General features: G+C 40.5%; 1 protein-coding gene across 1 annotated transcript in view; it reads left to right on the top strand.

Annotated features, from left to right (window-relative positions):
• angpt1 (angiopoietin 1) overlaps positions 1-13,217 on the top strand; it is a 58,091-nt gene extending 44,874 nt beyond the window's left edge. The window contains exons 8-9 of the mRNA XM_031738125.2: positions 6,945-7,075; positions 11,283-13,217. Of these exons, the coding sequence (XP_031593985.2) occupies positions 6,945-7,075; positions 11,283-11,446 (295 nt within the window). The 3' untranslated portion in view covers positions 11,447-13,217. The remainder of the gene's footprint in view (positions 1-6,944; positions 7,076-11,282) is intronic.
• Positions 13,218-14,439: the final 1,222 nt, after the last annotated feature.

Raw genomic sequence — 14,439 nt, 5'->3', positions numbered from 1 at the left:
CATGATCCCAAAAACACAGCCAGTGCAGTAAAAGCATACCTTGATAGAAAAACATACGAAGGAACGCTATCATTCCTGCACTGGCCTCCCCAAAGCCTGGGCCTAACATTAATGAAGCAGTGTGGGATGTTGAAAGAGTGAAGGCAGCCAACATCCAAAAGAGAGCTTTGAATGTCTTTCAGGAAACCTGGAGAGCTATTCCCGAAGACTACTTGAAGAAATTTTAATAAAGCTTACATAAGAGAGTTCAGGCTGTGTAACACATTAAGTGACTTTCAACCTTTTTGAGAATTATACAAACTTTGATTCTTTCTTCACTTAGATTCTATTTATATTTAGGTTTGGGTATGTTTCAGTAATGACACCAATTTCCCATTTTCCTAGAAGATCAAAGCAATGAGACGTGGTTCAAAATGTTTGTGCAGTACTTTAGTACTTTTTTCATAGCCTGAGTGAGTCTCTGTAATCTTTAGTTTCATGTAATTATTTCAGGGAAAGCAATATATGTCACTGAATTTAATGCATCCTAAAATAATAATGCACATCTGAAGATCCAGAGATGCACTTTGGGCACCAAGCAAGGCCATCGTTTCCAAAATTGTCTGATATAGAAATATTTACAGCAGTTCCGTATATGCACAGACACAAATTAAGGTTTACATGGAAAAATCTTTGGCATGCGTGTTCAAAATCTCCCAGCTAGAAGACTTATGCAGTATGTTTATTTTTTAACAAGCCATTACATCTTTATTCAGATTCCCCATTGAGAAAGCCAAGTTCCTAAAATCCAGTGATTTCTCCATACGGCAATGACTAAGGTCCCTGTAGAATCAGATCTCGTTTAGATGGTTTTCATTTGGAGATTTAGAAAAGAAATTGGCAGAGATTTGAGTTGCAAAATATGATTACCTTCTTCTTTATCCAAGGCTCACTCTGAGATTATCAGAGATACCTTAAGTTGGAGCTAATTGAATCCCATCCCTGCAAGTTTCAAGTTAGACAGATTCTGATTCTCGAGGGTTCACAGCTTATAAAACTGATTGTACTTTTGTCCATCAATGCTAAGAATTTTCTGGGTCAGCTGGGGAAAATCCAGGGTCAGTATGTGTGACAGTAAGCATGATAGGTCTGCATATTTTAACAGGCATGAATGAGATGGATATGGCAGTGGCCTTACTCAACACAGCAATGTAAATTATAAAGTATATTGCCAAATTATAAGCACTATGACAAATGCCTGGCTGGATGATTTTCTCAGTGGAGCTATATGACACCCATTGGCAAGAGAGTAGCCAGCCAGATACCTCTGTGGCTCTGTGGTAGGAAGCTAGCCCTCAGTCAGAGTGATTAACCTCTGCAGGGGATTAAGGTGCAGAGGCTAATGCAGGACTCTCAGCTGATAGGGTAGTCGCCTATAAGTAGATGGGAAAAAAACAAGCATGCTTAGCCACCATCCGTACTTTATCTCTGGCTTTTTCTTCAAAGAGCACCCTGAACTTTAGTGTGGCATACATTCCATTAGAAGTATTGCTTCAAGACTTGACCCAAACCTTCCCAGAATAATTCTTCTACGAAGTTACAATATGACAGAAATGTTCTCCCAGTTCAGAGTAACACACAGTGTTGAGAAATAGAACATGTCAGCTAAAAAAAAAGAGTTCAAAGAGGCAACGTGTTCGCAGATCTAGGACCCCACATGAATCCCACTTACTCAGCTGTAATCCGCTAAGTCTGGGAAAAAACAGCTTTAAGGGGTCATTTGTGAACACTTTACTACTTTAAATGAAACAGATTTCTAAACATATAAAGTGTAGTTTATGTTTATAATGCAGCCCTTATGCATATGGTGCTAAATTTTATCCTAAAAAAAAAAAGTGCAAGGCCTTCATTGTTCTTCTTAATTATGTTAATGCCTGTGTTTTAGGTTACAGTGTGATAAAATGTCAATCACTGTAACCTAGTTTCACTTGGAAGTAGTCTCAGATAAACATATTAGTGTCATCGGATAGCTCACCTTACAGTGCTACAAATGATTTCCCACGTACACAGTTTGCAGCTGTAATACTCTAGAGCGTTGACTCATTATGACTGAAACCGAATCTGTATCTAAGGGTTTAAGGGTTCAGCTCAACCAAAAAACACACATAAAAACTCAGTTTATCTTAGTTGTGTTTGCTTATGCAGGTTTATTTGTTCCTTGACGTGTCTTTCTGAAACATTTGCATTTGCCCCTAATATAATACGGCTTAGTGCACTTTCTTGTGACACTGAACTTAGATATTTCGGTCTTTTTCTGAAACTCTTATTACAGTTTCTGTTTTCACATTTTTGTCAGTTTTTTCATTTTTCTTTTTTTAAGTTTAAAAAGTGGATTTGGCCTAAAGTGATTACATTTCGAACATATTTATAGTAGGCATAGCGTTTTCTCATTTTACATCATCTCAAACTAAGCTTAGTCCAGCTGGTTAATGTTATCGATGAGCAGTTATTTAGCAGAACTTCATGTTGGCGCCTTCAGACTCAAGATATGAAAGTTCATTTATGATCTGAGAAGGGGTCTCCTTCACCAAAGGAGTGAGAGCGCATAGGAAACATGACCAGCATCTGGAAAAAGTGTCATCCTCTACCACTTTTTCAACTTAAGCCTCTTCTTCTAAAGTCAGGGCTCTAAAACATGAAAATATGCACAAAACATGTTTATTTATTCCTGATATTGTCAGGATGTTGAATTACTTATTGTCAGCAGATAACACAGGATTTTGTGTGCGACCCTCCCGTCTCCAACAACAGTTGGTTAAAAGCAAACATTATGCCAGCTAATACTAACCTTAAGTGTCCTAAACGTAACATTTCCCCCCAGATAAACAGTTTGATTACATTCCCACATTGTGTAAGGCTTTATTTGCTAAGTTACCAAGTCGAACTATGTTTGATCCACTTCAAAGAAGGTTTTATTACACTGACTAACAGAGGCTAACAGAGGCTAACAGCAGCGCTTACTGACAGAAAAGTTCCGGATTTCCTCAACAACTCAGTATTCACCTCAGTGTTGCTGTCATTGGTTACAAGTGAGAAGATTTTACAGGCACACGCTGTAGAGTAAATAGACAGGACACACAACACATTGCTGAGGTAAGTAGTGAACTAACAGCCTACACTCACTATAGAAGAATGGCAGCCAAAGTTGTTACCATAGCTACGATTATGCACTTCAATTAGGCGGGGTCAGAAAGCAAAACTCAGTTGACTGCAATCTGCAATGTACTGACATCTAGCAGCATTTTACACACTGTAACTTTAGAGCATCAGAAACACCCAGCATTTCCAGTGGATGTTAGAGACCTGAGATGACACGTAACTCCTTTCCCTGTCACTAAGACAACCAAATAATTCCAAAATTATTTTTTCACTAATGTACCTTGACGAATTGCATTACTAAGTTTCTTTAACGCCAGATCAGATTAGCGTGTATTGCCTTTTTAGTTTCCAGTCTGACTGAGCAGATGTCTGTCCTTTGATACATTTCATTAGCAGGAAGATGCCATATCTGCCAAGGTCTTTTTCTTTGTCTAATTCTAAACAGGCTTCAGGAAAGGCATCTGTTCCTCTTGTATTCATAACTTGGCCCCTCTTTGGATTATCCCACTTACCATTTGAGTGCTTAATGAAATCTGACAGGAAAAACTGCAGATGTCAGTCGTATTAGGGGTTTTCGGTCTTTTAAATGTGCAGCATAGCTGGTAAACACAGCCACAGAATACTCCGAGCAGTTTGTCAAAGCATCATGTCGAAAAGACTTCTTGAAGATCTGCTTTGGCGATTCATCAGGCGAACACAGATCGTAAAGAGCTAAAGAAAACAGAGAGAGTAAATGTGAAGCACAGTCTGTTCTTTATCAGAGCGTTAGCAGACCACATCCTTGACATTGAATGCTGTATTTGTCAGGATCGGGAATTAGCTGATGGAAGTCATTCTACATGTAAGTGAGGCAGCGCTTTGGGATGAGTTTACTTTGAGCTGGAAAATATCTCCAAAAACATCTGTTGCCTTTTAGACACCAGATAATACTCCAATGTGACACTGATTAAGTTTTGGACACCCACAGGACACAGGAACCTGCACATTTAGACACTTTACTGCTTGCATAATTGTAACTGGCCCTTATTAAACTTGCCATGTCCAGCGGTCATTGCTGCCACTGATTAGAAACATGACTCACCCTTATGTCGTAGGATTGTGCCTTCTGGTTTAGTGGCTTAGCGAATTCCCCTCTGTTACTAGCAGACATACTTTTTACCCTGGTGCACAAATCGGCCGTTTACACAGCTGTCCAAATACAGGAGTCTTTCACGTTGAATGACTTTCTTTCCTGGGAAGCCTATCAGTCTGGTTCTTTGAGATGCACAAGCTGATGCCTCAGAGCTACAAACCTCAAAAAGGGTTTGGGTGAGTTTACTTAAAACATAAATTACCGCTTTTTGCATTTATTACTTTCTCATCGGAAAACTCAAAGTGGATGGAAGGTTCACAACACGCCCACGCTCCCCTGTTGTCGATAAAATAATCTCAAGCAATTACTTTGTTTGGGAGTGAACCGTACTTAATAACAATAATAATAATGATGGAGACCTCACTGGCTTGGTGATGCGATCCTGATCTTCTGCTGGGAGAAAGTGAAACTGAGAGCGTGAGAAAAACAAAGGTATCCATGGAGAAAAAAGTAAATCTGTGATATGGCAGGATAAGAGAAGGCGTGTTCTGTCCAGTGGGTGCAGGAATTGTCATATCCCCATGCAGCACATATCACTCACACCAGGATTGAATTCACAGTGGGCCACACCCAGGAGAAATCTGCTTCCAGCCTTTATATTAGTTTTCAGCTTGTGCTCTGTGCATTGAGTGTGTGAAGGAATTCATCTTAGTGATGGCTCATCAGTCCCCTAAACGTGCTGTTTCCAACATGCTATTTCAATGGCATCTCTTAAATTGAAAGGATATTTACCAAGCTCTGCTCTAGAGGCCTCAAGAAAATATACCTGAAATACACTTATATAAGTTTAAACAGAAGCTTTTAAGGTTAAGTAAGCGTATGATTGCAGATGTTTTAAATGCCAGTAAAAATGATGCACTTTGGATTTCATGCACTGCAAGTGAAGACGAAAGTTAGTGAAAAAAGTATATAGATGCACCTAAATGAACTCAGCCTGTTTTGAAAAAGCTCTGTTGTTTTTTTTCTCTTAGCTAGAAGTTTAGTAAACTTGCACATCTATTACTTTGCTAAAATTAGACTTAATGAGGTAGTTAAGAGGAAAAAAAGCTAATTAAGAAACATTTACGGCTGTGTTTACAGGGATAAAGCAAGAACGGTAGCATCATACCTTCTTTATGTGCTATTTGGAGTTAATTCAGAATAAACTAGAAAAAGTAGTCAACATATGAGTAGATGGATGTTTCCGAATCATAGTACTACTGAAAGTAAATCACTAAATTGGTTCAGAAGCGCATTGATAATTATCAGTTACTAGTTTTATGTAACTGTTGTTAAGAATTCTGTGCAAGAATTCCACAACTAAAATGTTGTTTTCAGGTAAGTGTTATCTATACATCCATTTATTTCTACTTATCCAAATCAGGGTTGTGTAGGGGTGCTGGAGTCCGTCCCAGCTGACACAGGGCAAGAGGTAGGCTGCAGTCTGTACGGGACGGTCTATCACAGGGTTAATGCAGAGAGAGAGACAAGCATTTGCACTGACATTCACACCTCTGGCCAATTTAGAATCACCATTCGATGTAACCCCATGCATATCTTTGGATTGTGGGAAGAAGCCAGAGTACTCAGATAGAACCCACACAGGCACAGAGAGAACATGCAAACTCCACACAAAAAGGCCTTATTGCTGTGGCAAGGAGGTGCTAACCACCACTCCACAATGCCACCCAATCTAGTGTACTTATAGGCGAAATACTTCATTCTTATTTCATTCTGGTAGTACTGAACCACCTTCTCATTTTCAGTCTTGAAAAAAAAAATTCTTAGACCTTTACCTGCAGAAATGGTCTGTATTTGTATAGCACTGGCGCCACCGGGCCTTCTGACCACCACCAGTAGGCAATGGGTGAAGTGTCTTGCCCAAAGACACAACGACCGAGACTGTCCGAGCCGGGGCTCAAACCGGCAACCTTCCGATTACAAGACAAACTGCCAACTCTTGAGCCACGATCGCCAGAAAGAATTTGAATAATAGTAGCATGTGCACAGTATCCAAACAATCCAAGAGAACTTACACGATAAATCACAGATAACATGAGAAAACTGTACTCCTGGTGCAAAATCTTCCTGGACTTGGTAGGAAAATTGACAGGCACGTTTGGTTTCATGACAAAAACGTATCATCATACATCATGAACAGAAGAAGTCCAAGGACTATGTACCTGACACAAGAAGCCAGGGAAGAAATATTGTGTGCCGAGACACCAAAGATCCACTGAGATTGTTCCATGTGTGTCCAGCTATGGATAAATGATTTGTTAAGCAGGTTATTTATTCCTCTTTTACTGCAGGTAGCTGTTACAGGTCTGCATTTAATGATTTAGCCTGTTGTTGCGGTGTAAATCAGCGTTCACTGGCTCTACAGGCTGACATGCGATTCCCAGACATTCTGTCTCACTCACACTTTCGTCGGTAATTCTTTCATGCACTCCGTCTTTCATTCTTTATTTTAGATTCTCTCTACCCTGTTCTTAATGTTGTTCCAGGTGTTCCACATGTACTCAATCACAACAGAAAAATAAATATATCTCAGGAGCTATTTCCTGCACCACATTATGTCTTCTTGGTGCTTTTATTGCCTTCAGTGTTCACCGTACTTCTCTCCCCCACTTCCTCCCACATACATGTTTTCGAGTCCTGACTCACTCCTTTTCCTCCTCCTGATGTCTTTCAGGCTGTTCCTGAAAAGCCACAGTGGGACTGCGGGCAGACAGAGCAGTCTAGTAATCCACGGAGCAGACTTCAGTACCAAGGACATGGACAATGACAACTGCATGTGCAAATGCGCCCTCATGCTAACTGGTGGTAAGTGCGTTCACGCAGTGGTTGTAACATTGTAGTTACACATGTAGTCTGAGAAGAGCCATCAGATAATCAAATCGCTTATGTCGCAAAAATGCTGCTGGTTTAAACATATTCATTTGAAGTCACCTGGAAAATATGAGTCCGGTCTTCGCTCCGCGTGTGTCTCGGCTCATTTTTGGGCCCTCCTGGGAGAAATGACTGACTCTTTAATTGCTGAATGAGTCTGCGATGTTTGTGTACAACTCGGTCCTGGTCAGTTTGGGCACACACTATCAAAGTTGTTTGTTTTTTCATAACCAAAATTGTTTGGCTTCCCTAAGGGTTTGTTTAAAACTCTTGTGTTATCATTTTGGGTTTCTTGCTCCGTCGGACTTTGTTCTTCGTAATGTTGTCACATTCCCCGTCTCACCAGATTGCTTTGTAAATGTCAACGTTACCATGACCGCAATTTCAACAATTACAAAAAGACCCCAAAGGATAACGTAGAAGAGGTAGAAGTATGGCTTTTCTTACGCAGCGCCCAGGACACAGTGCACTTTTATGAGGACGTGATGCAGAACTGCAACTATTCCATAACCACAACCTTCACTGCACAGTCATAAGCTCGGGTCACTGTGATCACAAACCTCCTCGCTCTGCAAATGTGGCCAATTAAAGGTCTATCTGTACCTATTAGTCTATATTCTGCATCCACTCCCACATGTGCAACACTGAGGTTGGAAACAAGCACAATATAAAAATCCCTGGGCGCGGCACCAAGTGTCAGAGAGATTTAAAATGTCTCTGCTTCTCATGCTGTGTAAGTGGAGCCCGCTGACCCTTGATGTCACCTCGTAGAAGCTCTGTTGCTGTGGATTCCTGACCTGGTACCAATCAAGGATTTTCTAAATGCAAATTTAAGATCAGAATTACCTCTTAGGTCATTCTAAATGCAGTGGGTTACAGGGAACTTGGAATTGATCAGTGATCAACACCCTGCTCTGCTTGATTCATGGCCCGCCTATGGCCAGCCACAAATGAGAAGCATGACAACATGTAGCCTGATTCGAGGCTGAGCTGAACCCAGCGCTGAGTTAGTGGTGCTGTATGCGGTATATCATTTGATTTATTCCCTGCATTTATAAGAGCAAGTCTGACATCAAATGACGTCAATACCTTGAATATACAAGGGGAAAATATGTCTCCGTTACCTTTATGAGGACAACCACAGCGTGCCGTGCTAAGAATACAGAGGAGGATACAGTACGGACACACATAATATATATATTTACCCAGCTCCAGAGCGTACAGTAGGGATGACGCTCAGACATCGGGAGTAAGGAGGACATCTTTCATCATGAGAACAAACTGCAGTGCTTGAGAGTTTTTCAAAGGAAAACATCCTCAAATATTTTACAAGTTCGTAAAAAGCTGTGGGCTGGAAACCGGGAGGCCACTAATCATTAATCCCAGAGGATTGAGATGTGCACACTAAATGTTTATGTGTATGGCAGCGGTTGTGTGGTCTGCAGTATATCAGCAAGTACTGTAAAAGATGGCAAGTGGTCCACATTTGCTTTATGGGAGGAAAGAATGCAATCTCAATAAAATAAAGCAGACTCAACAGAACGCGTTGCAAAAAAATAGGTTTTTCAGTTTAAAGACTAATTTTGTCTCAGTTGTTATTTATATAGTACGTTTAGTCCTGATATATTAAGTGTAAAAAAAATAAAAAACACTGGCTTTTTCATTTCGCTTTTTGTGTGTGTGGGAGGGATTTTTATAGTCTTTCTTGGTCTTCACAGCTCTGTTTTGTTCTCCACCAAGTGCTGGCTTGAAAATATCTCTCCTACTTGCTAAATGCTCACGTTCAGTGCTGAAGGACAAGCTGTTTTCTAACTGCTTAGCTCTTGTTTGGTGCCGTGCAGGTAGTCTACATGGGGATTTTGGACATTGCATTGTTAGAACTACAGAGATGCTTGATGCCAATTTAAGCAACCCCTTTCCTTAATTATACTTTTTATTCTTGAGCTCAGAAAATAGACGGCTTTAACCTTCTCTTCACTGAATGTCTTGTGGGAAGTGAAATTGCACCACCACAAGTGCAATTTCACTTCCCACTGGCACTTGCACCTGAAATGATACGCAGCAGTGGAAATATAAAGAGGCGTGCACTGGTTTCCATGCCAGGTTAGCCATTTGTCCTAGGATGAAGCAGCAATCAATGTGAAACTTATATCTGTGTGATGTGTGCCAGCAACAAGGGCAAAATTCTGCTCCTGATTACTGACAGGTCTCACTGAAATGTCATGCTGTTGTGCGCTGTGGTATTCAGGCCCGCCAGAAGGGAGAAGTGCCATTTGTCACCATGTGACTGACACATTCTGTTCCTCCATACGATCTTTATCTGACTGTGTTCCCGTGTGTGTTCAGTGATTCAGATATAAGAACTGATCAGTGGCAGATAGGATGACATAAACCATGAATTCATGAATTCCTGTTTTTCAGAATCGCAAAGTTAAATAGATGTGAAACACAGAAACAAGTGAGAAGTGAATTATTAAGAGTGCAGACTCTGTGGATGAAAGTATAACATAAACAGCATTTTATATCATCATCAAATAAAACAGAAAGCTACAGCTTTTCCCTTAATTCACAAAGGATCACAGGGGCAGGTAGCTCCGCGTGTTTGATTTGTGCCCTTCGTGACACAAGCCTGAAGGAGTTTGTGTTTTCTCCCAGGATCAAACCAGGAGATGTTATACTTGTTAAACAAATGCCTAAAAGTAAGAGAAGAAACTGTCTGAATAACAATATTGCAAGCATCACTGATAGGCTTTAAATAAATAAAAAAGACCTCTTACCCAGATTTGTTTTAATGATCTCAGCTAGGAGGATGCTTTTAATTTTATTTCCAATTTTGTTTTTGAAAAAGTAGGAGTTTAAAGATGTAGTGGTAGTGCCAAACATTTCCACCATACCGGGTTTTGCCTCCCCTTGTCTTCAAACTCTCCGCCCACTGCACAGGTGACACGGAGAATTAATAATCAATTTATATTCAGTTCTAGGAGAAGGAGACGAGAGGCCAGGGCTGTAAGGGTCTAACTGCGTAATTCCTGCATAGAAAATAAGTTAGAGCAGTGGAAGTGAGAGGACAGTAAAGCATGATCTGCAGTTTCCAAATCTTTAACAGGAAAAATTAGATTTTAATTTCCCACCAGCATGATGCTCGTGCTAGTGCATTTTCACAAAACAGCTCACGTTCTGGCAGATTTGAGAACGTTACATATCATTAGTTTTTAAAGTGATTCCATTGTCATTTTTATTGGCAGGAAATCATGGGATTCAAAATCCGTGGGCTGTGTCAACAAATCATTGTTTTGTTTTTTATTTCTTTGTGTTTTTGCTGTAGCTATTCCAGCAACCACTGACACCGGCTGTTCCAACATTAGGCACATCCATTTTGTAGTGTTCTGCTGGTACTAACTTCTTGGCACAGACACACAGTCTCTTTCGGGTGAAAATCACCAGCGCTGTCACAGAGTGGAAAATATCATGTATCGTTCAAATAAATGAGTTAAAAGGTGGACATTAAATATATGGTTAAAGATTAAAAGTACTTCTGAAAGATTACTAATAGGATTCAGGCTACCAAAGATGTAGAAGTTCCTCGGCAGACATTTGCAAGTCGTTAAACAGTTTTAGCCTTTAAGAAGAAATGGACAGCTCTTCCCATGTACTTGAGAAACTGGATAAAACTATAAAAGAGGCCCTCTTAAAGACTCAACATGCCTGAGTTTGGTGTAAATTCTCACCATCCTCTACATCCAACAACGCCCCTTCTTCATCTAACTGATATACTTCCGAGAAATTATAAAATGTGTCACCTTGTGGTGGAATAAAAGTTTCCCATGCCTCTCACTGCTCTGATGTCCCACTGAAGCACATACATGCACTACTTTAAATAGAAGAAGGTCCCAAAAGTGTTCAGCAACAGGTACTGGCATGCTGATGAACCCACTGACAGCAACACATTCAGCAGATAGCAGGAAGCAGCGTCTGAACTTATGCCAAGCCTTTGCGGGTGAGGCCATGGGAACCTTTCAACCTTTACAAAGCACAAAGCCTGCGGCTGAAGTAACTTTATCACTGCTGCAACAATACAGGAATAATTCTCTGGTCTGTATTGTATGTTAATAATACGTATGTGTTTTTGTCTTTTTCCCAGGTTGGTGGTTTGATGCCTGTGGCCCTTCAAACCTTAATGGTATGTACTTTAACCAAGGACAACACATAGGGAAGCTGAACGGTATCAAGTGGCACTACTTTAAGGGCCCCAGCTACTCACTTCGAGCAACAACCATGATGATCCGCCCACTGGACTTCTCCTAGTCTTTTGAACTTGTGAACTCAACTTCCACACATTAGAGGGACATTTCCTATTTCCTACTCTCGTCTCATCTCATTTTCGCTGGACAGGGGAGTCACCCAGTGAATCTTTTCTTCAGCCTGCTCCGCTGTTGCTTCGTAACCTTTCCCGACACTGAGCCGAAAAAGCCGGCGCGAGGAGGAGGAGGAGCGCAGAGCAAGGCGCGACGCACCAGAACTGATTTTCTGTTCCCAAGCGATTTCACGAGCTTGATGTTACAAATGAGGAAGACGTTGTAAATGTGTCAGCTTGTAGGGAATATTCACACAAAATGTCGCACTTCAATTTATTTTCCTGGACCTGTGTTGCAATAATGTGGAGGACTTGAACGGTTTTTTTTTTTTTTTTTTGTTTGAATAGAAAGCAGCTACCACAGAGCTGCACAGACTCTAAAACTGCAGGACAGCATTGTGACGTTTTTTGTAATTTGTAATTAAAATGTTGCTAACAGAACACAGGCCATAAGTATCACGGTTGTGTTACATATTGTGTTTTTAGTATTATTTTTTGTTATCCTAACTGTACTCATGAAACTATCTTTTGTACAGTGTATACTGAATTCCTGTCTGCATTATGGATACTGTAAGAACTTTTAAGATGACCTTGAAATTCCAGTGGTGATATACAGTTGGTAATAATTAGGAAGGTCGCTTGCAGTTATTCGCTGGCAATTATGCACTTGTTGTTTTGACAGAGTGTGATTATTTTTAGAGTTCACCGTGTGAGGTTATTATTGGATTAGATTCTGGACTGAGATGTATTTGCCTTGTGTTTTTGGCCGAGAAGCAACTAATACATGCCAAAGTTCACGATATGAGTGATCACGTTACCTTTGCTAACTGTAAAAAACAAAAGACAAATATCATTCAAGGACATTAATTCCGATGCATATGCGACTCTTAACAGCTGAGGGAATAACATTCACATTTGCACACTTGCTACAAGTGATTCTTACAGATTTACACTATATATACTGTACATAGCATTCAGTATATAGTACCACGAAGCAATTCGTTCATATTCACAAAGGTGTAAATGCTTATATTAAGCTAGCGTCTCAAGCGAGTTGAGGTAAAAGGGTTTTTTATTTTTTGTCCAATAGCTTTCATCAAATTCCGACCTCTAAACTTTCGACAAAGAGCAGATCATTAGGACGAGTTACATCCAAAATATTTTCCACAGACATCAACATGACAGCCACAGAATCCAGCCAGTTTCTGTTTCTCATCAATTCGGCTTAAGAGAAGAAGAAGGAGTCTGGGTTGGATATGAAGCATGAAATTAATGATTCCACCAACTGATCCGTGTGAACATGTATTTCATAACTTCCAGCTTATAAAAACAGAATCTACTGTGGTGTATTTACTAAAGGTACACGCGGCGAGAAGATGAAGTGTATCTGGAACTTGTAAAATGACAATTGACATGTTTATTAGCATACTAAAATTGTAGAATTTAATGGGTGTGCATGTAAAGCAGCATTCCTGCTTTTTTCTTTTTTTTTCTTTTTTGCAGTTTTCACTCTGCCAGAGGTACAGTGGTGTTTTTTCTGAAGCTGAGCAGAAAACAGAGAAGTTAAAATAATAACCCTGGAAAAATGTGCCTTTGATAACTTTGCTTTTACCTCGTTAACTTCTAGATTTGCAGATTTATTTAAACATCTTTTGTAACATGTGGTCAGTGTTGTGTTGCTAAGATTAAATAAAAGCGCATGTGATGCACTAATGTTTTCAATGTGCGTTTAGGCTGGACTTTGTCATCCAAAAATGATGTGATGATAGACAAAGGTTTAAACAAGGGGCTTCAGAATTTAGCCCTCATTGCATCTCCCTTTTTTTCCGCCTTTGCTTCAACAAGCCTCCTTTTACGATAAGATCTTTAACAGGAGTGTAAATCTTCATCTACAAATGCTGTACTGTAGGCCGGGCAAAGTGAATGCGTTGGTGCAGAAAGACACGAGATAAATCACGTAGATAAACAGACATGCTTTCATCTTCCTTTTTTTCGAAGAACCCAACCAGATGGTGCAGAGATTAAAACTCTCTCCCTGTCCACACAGTGGAGTGGCATTGTGCTGAGTGGTGGCTCGCTTTGCTTGCTCACTAGTGTCAATGACAGATTGCCAAAAGTGTCAAACGAAGCTGTCATGACTTGTAGTGTCTCTTCATAGTTGACATTCCTGGGCCTAATCAGAATAAACAAATTACCGCAGCCTGCAGACCACAGAGTGTCCTTCAGCGCCTTCGCTGACCCAACACCCTCACTGGAATGTGTTCTATAGAGGCAGTGGAGTGTGAAGAGGGTCCACAAAAACCTGGCAAACACCTTTGTGGTCCTAAGCGTTGTCCTTTGTTGGTGTGAGGACAGGAGCTACTAAAGACTGGGAAGTTTTGTCTCCGGTGATGCTTTAGGGATGTTGAGCAAAGTGGTGTTCCTCTTGTAATCTCCATATACGCACGTACACACACGCCACCAGCTTCTTACACTGACAGACAGATTACCGCGCTGAAAATGGATCCTTTCCTGTTAAGTCAGAAAAAGCTAAGGGTCAACGAGGACTCCCAGAAGGAGGTGAGGACAGACGGCACTGGAGCACAACCAAATCAGATATAACACAATACAGTGCCTGCAGTATGAACAGTCATACCACAGGCCTTTGAAACCCCCTGAGGAGACCACCTGCTCAACTAAAACAAATACAAGTAATGAGGATTCGTAGAGAAGAAAAGTGAAACTGAAAACATAAGTGTAGCTGCCATCTGTTAATTTAATTATATCGGATTTAATTTTCATATTTCTTAAGAAAGATTATTGTAATTTGAAATGCATCCCTCTGTCCTTTTTATTAACCACTTATCTATTTAAGGGTCGTGGATGGGCTGGAGCATATCTGAGCTAACATAGGGCGAAAGTCAGGGTCGACAGTCGATCAAAGGGCTAACAACCGCTCACACTC

This window comes from Oreochromis aureus, linkage group 22 (assembly GCF_013358895.1).
Source record: "Oreochromis aureus strain Israel breed Guangdong linkage group 22, ZZ_aureus, whole genome shotgun sequence".
Classification (NCBI taxonomy): Eukaryota; Metazoa; Chordata; class Actinopteri; order Cichliformes; family Cichlidae; genus Oreochromis; species Oreochromis aureus.
This window is presented reverse-complemented; position numbering and strand designations above follow the sequence as displayed.